Source organism: Aegilops tauschii, chromosome 3, assembly GCF_002575655.3.
Source record: "Aegilops tauschii subsp. strangulata cultivar AL8/78 chromosome 3, Aet v6.0, whole genome shotgun sequence".
Classification (NCBI taxonomy): Eukaryota; Viridiplantae; Streptophyta; class Magnoliopsida; order Poales; family Poaceae; genus Aegilops; species Aegilops tauschii.
Window position 1 is genome coordinate 572,088,906 of NC_053037.3, and position 4,660 is coordinate 572,093,565.

The 4,660-nt window shown below is 47.7% G+C and overlaps 1 protein-coding gene across 1 annotated transcript; it reads right to left on the reverse strand.

Moving 5' to 3' along the window:
• Positions 1–603: 603 nt before the first annotated feature.
• Positions 604–3,511, reverse strand: LOC109747574 (uncharacterized). Its single transcript, XM_020306609.3, has 6 exons — positions 3,227–3,511; positions 2,344–2,425; positions 1,947–2,016; positions 1,644–1,775; positions 1,331–1,459; positions 604–1,171 (listed from the first exon to the last, which is right to left on the reverse strand). Exons 1-6 carry the CDS (start codon positions 3,450–3,452, stop codon positions 1,004–1,006), a joined length of 807 nt encoding a protein of 268 aa, XP_020162198.1. The 5' UTR covers positions 3,453–3,511; the 3' UTR covers positions 604–1,003.
• Positions 3,512–4,660: the final 1,149 nt, after the last annotated feature.

The following is a 4,660-nucleotide window of genomic DNA, read 5'->3' on the forward strand; positions in this document are numbered from 1 at the left end:
TATTGGTGGAGGTCCTGCCGAGCAGCGCCTTGTTGCTGCGCTCGGTGTCATGGTCGGGGGCGGCACGACAAAGTCCAGGAAGGTGAGGTCGACGGAGCCATAGGGGACGCCCAGGTAGAGGTCCTCCAGCTCCTGCTGCGCCATGCTTGTTTGTCACCGTGTCGCCCATCCTTGCTTGTTTAGCTCGGTCTGATAGTTGGGTGGTGCAGAGGTAATATATATATTGATCGTCCATGGCTGGCTGATCGCTCCATGACATACTAGAGCACGTACCCGTAGGTAGCAATACGTATTACCAAATTAATTAAATTAAATTAAATGCATCTTTGATTCACAAGAAAAAAATTAATGCATTTTCAACCAAACAACAGCCAAAACATATATAGTCACACCAATCATTTTCTCCTCTTGTACATTCAGTTTATACATCTAGTATATGCCATCATAATTGGCACTGCTTGTCTACCAATGCCAGTGCCCCACCAAAAGAAGAATATGAGTGCCCTTGTATTTGACTACCAGCAGCACAATTCATCTAATGATCATACTATGTGAAATTTTAATACTACGCATTAGTAATTTACTTCCAAACCAACCAACAGCTACCACAGCAATCATACACTTTCCATCATTTTCTTCTGCAGGTTCTGTATGGATATATGCCATCACAATACCCAACTGCTGACAAGACGATACCTAGTACGCATTACACTAGCTGAGTACATACATACCACCACCTTATATTTTCTACAGTACTTACCATCATGTCACCAGCTTAACGACTACCATCATGTCAGCAGAGGAATTGCGAGGCAGCAACCAATCTTGAGGACTCAACACTTTACTACTTCATGGACTCCGCGCTCTAGAATTAAGACTCAGCTAACCTCTCTCCACCCAGGCTGGCCGTGCAACACATATATCTTTTCTACTCTTGTGAATCATATGCCCGCCTAATCGACTTCCAGAGATGTATATAAAGCAACAAGAGCCAAATGAACGTCTACTCTGCGTCGCTTCCTGATGAAACAAACTCCTCTACCAGCTCAAATGCATCGATCTCCGCAAAGTAGGCCCTCCGCTCCTTGATGAAATCCTCGCTCAGTACCAGGGACTCATCACAACTCATCTCCTCCATCTGCATCTGCTCTTTCCTGCTGCTGCTTGTTACCTATAATTCATTCATTCATGCACACATAGCGGCGACAAAATAAGATAAGAGATTTCACCTTCTTTTCTTCTAGTAAAACCAAAGGCAGTTGCACAAATGGAGAAATAAACAGGGAGGGACCTCATAATTTCCACAACAAGGCCTGCTGGATATATTTACCTTCCTTGTCTTTTTTCTGGGAGGCAAAGATGCCCCAGGCAGCCCGTCTCCAGTCTTCAGCCCTGTTTTACTGGAGGCATACAAGGGGGAGATCAAAGGCTCTGTGCGCGGCTGCTCTTCCCTTGTTACCTAAAATTCATGCAAACACCACAGCGACGTAATAAGACAGGAGTTCACCTTCTTTTCAAAATAAACCAAAGGCAGTTTCATGAACGGGGAAAGGTCCACAGGGTAGTAAAACAGGGAGGGCTGCTAGATGCCAAATAAAAAGTTGACATAATAATACTTGAGCAGAAAGCTCATATATACATACCTTCATTATCTTTTTGGTGGGAGGTGTTGATGCCCCAGGCAGCACGTCTCCACTAGTCTTCGCCTTTGTTTTACTAGAGGCATACAAGGTGGAGATCAAAGACTCTGTGCGCGGCTGCTCTTTCCTTGTTATCTGAAATCCAGGCACAGCAGCGAGGCAATAAGAAAGAGTTCATGTTACCAGAGACTATCACGAATGGAGAAAGACCCGCTGGGTGGCAAACAGGGAGGGATATCATAATTTCCATATGTGAACAGTTAACATACTGATTGCTGAGCAGAAACCTGACATATGTGCATATACCTTCCTTGTGTTTTTGCTGGGAGGAGATGACGTCCCAGGTAGCACGCCTCCAGTCTTCACCTTAGGTTTACTGGAGGTACGCAAGGGAGAGATCAATCAATCAATCAATATGAAATAATCATTATAACTTGCTATTTGGAATTGTGGTCTGTGTTCAGAGTTACACATACAGAATTTGACAAGGAGGAGCAGCAGGAAAAAAAAGTGGAACAAATGAATGGATGTTTTAGTAAACATGAGGTGGAGCAGACTAAAGCTAGAATACTAGATGGTTTTAAGTGTAATAATGCCCACCCACAGTTCTAAAAATGATGTAATGCATTCCCAATATTTGTCGAGTAAGTGCAGGAACAGTCTATGGAAATCGTGGTGAGTGGAGTGCTGATGTACAACATACCTGATCTTTTGAATCTTGTTTAGATGAGTATTGGAACTTTGAAGCTCCCTTGTGGATTTATCCTTGCCCTTAGTCGTAGAAACTAGTGCCAGAAAAGAAAATCAAATCAAATAAAGGAACCAATCAGCGGTCTAACTCGCAGCAATTAATTACTGGCAGAAAAAAGGAAATCAAATGAAATAAAGGAACCAATCAAAGTTCTCTCGTTACTAGGAGCAAACTGGGAACAGACATAGTGAATTTGACTAGCAAGTGTGGAGTTCTTCTATTCTTTGACCAGATGACCGTTTTCTCAATTGCATCGCGGCGAACGTTCTCTCATAAAAATATCTATTCCCAATTTCTTTCGTCATGGAAACTAGTACATATGCCTTTTCTTCTTTCCAATATAAAGAAACAGAAGGCGCAATATTACTTACTGTCAGTGAAGCTAAGAAAGGGAGGAATAGTTTTCACATGACAACAGAGAAGAAAGACTAGTGGCTGGTATCCATTTTCTGCACAGCATTCCGGTAACATTGGGCAACAGAAGCGATTGCCTCAGGTGAGACCATCCACGTACAGCATGCCTAGTTGCTTCAGTTTAGCACAAATTAAACAAGGGCTGGGGTTACCAAATTAGTAGAGGAGCACAAATTAGAGTAGCCTGAATGGGCAGTGAATGGATAATTAAGCCCGCGAATATTGCTGCTAGGATGAAATTCAGGATCAGCGGCAGTTGTCCGCGGGGATGGGATGGGGGATCCATCAGCATTCAGCAATCAGCACCCCCTAGGCTAGGCTAGGAACAGGCAAGCCAGTGATTCCCGAATCCAGAGAAACCCTAGCTACTAAGCTGGCTCTTAATGAATAAGCAAGGGAAGGGAGAGGTTGCTCTGCTCACCGGAGAGGGCCGCGGGCGGAGGAGGCGTGGGGATGCGGGGAACGGTGGAGGAGCCAATGCTGCTGGTGCTGCTGGCGGGGCTCGTGCGGTGCTGGGGATTGCGCTTCAGGCGGGTGATGGCGGAGGTGGCGGAGGAGAGGTTCGTGAGGTCGGCGAGGGGCAGCCGCCGGCGCGAGCGCCGAAGCAGCATCTCGTCGCCTCCTCCGGCTCCGGCGACGGCGGCCATCACGCACCCACCTGCGCCTCCCCTCTCTCGCCTACGGGGTGGACTGGACTGGACTGGACTGGAGGAGGAAACCAACATCGATATGGGCTTGGGCTTCAGTCGGAAAAATGGCCCACAAATCAGAGGTGGAGGTGCAAGCCGATCTGGGCCAGAGTCCGTGCCAGATCCAGGTGGTTGCCGCCGTGTGGCTGTCCGTCGGAGTGGTGGGAACGGTGTGCGGCGGCCCATGTCTGGGCGGCTGGAGGTGGAAGCTGGCTCGGGGCTGCCAGTTCTTTTCTTTCTTTTTTTGAGTAGAAGTGCTGCCAGTTCTTGGTCGTGCTGGAGGTGTAAGAGTTTTTATTTTTTTTGCTGGATGTGTAAGATTGGTTGGGTTCTCTTGCTCCTGCGCGTCTCTAGGGTCGCGTTCTCTCTGTTGTGGGAGGTGTTGGCGGACCACGGCGGTGCAGCTTCGTCGGCAAGGGACTGCGGTGGCGGCGGTGCGAAGCTTCATGGACGGTGCTACTCTAACCTGGGAGGAGAGAAAAACGATCTATGTCGTGTGTAATTGAGGTGCTAGCTCATTGACTGGGTAACGCTTGTACGAGTGGAGCAGTAGTCTATACTCACCGGTAGGGGTGTAAGGATACATTCCCAAGAGCGTCCAATTATGATCCGTAGGCAGCAAGAGGGGAGCATACTGACGAGTTGTCGGATTGCAGATGAAGAAGTCAACATCGTCGTTGCAGAAGATGAGGAGGCCATCACAGGAGACAACCAGACGAGAGAAGGCGCAGCCGTCAGCCAAGTTCAATAAGGCAATGGACTGGAGCTGGCTGGGGGCAGCCAAACCTGCCCGATTGTTGAAGCAGCAGATGTCTATGGAGTCATTGATGCAGTCAATATAATCACCGTTATCAAGGAGGGGGAGGGCGGGCTGACAGGCATGGTGGGCGAGGAGGAAGTCGCGGTTGGGGATGACGCTACTCCAGGCACGACAGACGACGCAGCAGCAAAGAAGAGCTTTGGGAGGCAAGCGGACGGGAATCTCCAAGATGACAATCACCAAACCCCTATATCTGGGGACGTTTTTCCTCTAAGGTTAAACCACTTGACTGAAAATGACCCATGGGTAAATATGTATATGGCACATGTATTATTTTGGTACATGGCTGTGTAGAAATGAGTGGTGTGCTCAGGTTTTTGTTTCAAATTTTTTGAACTAGCGTACG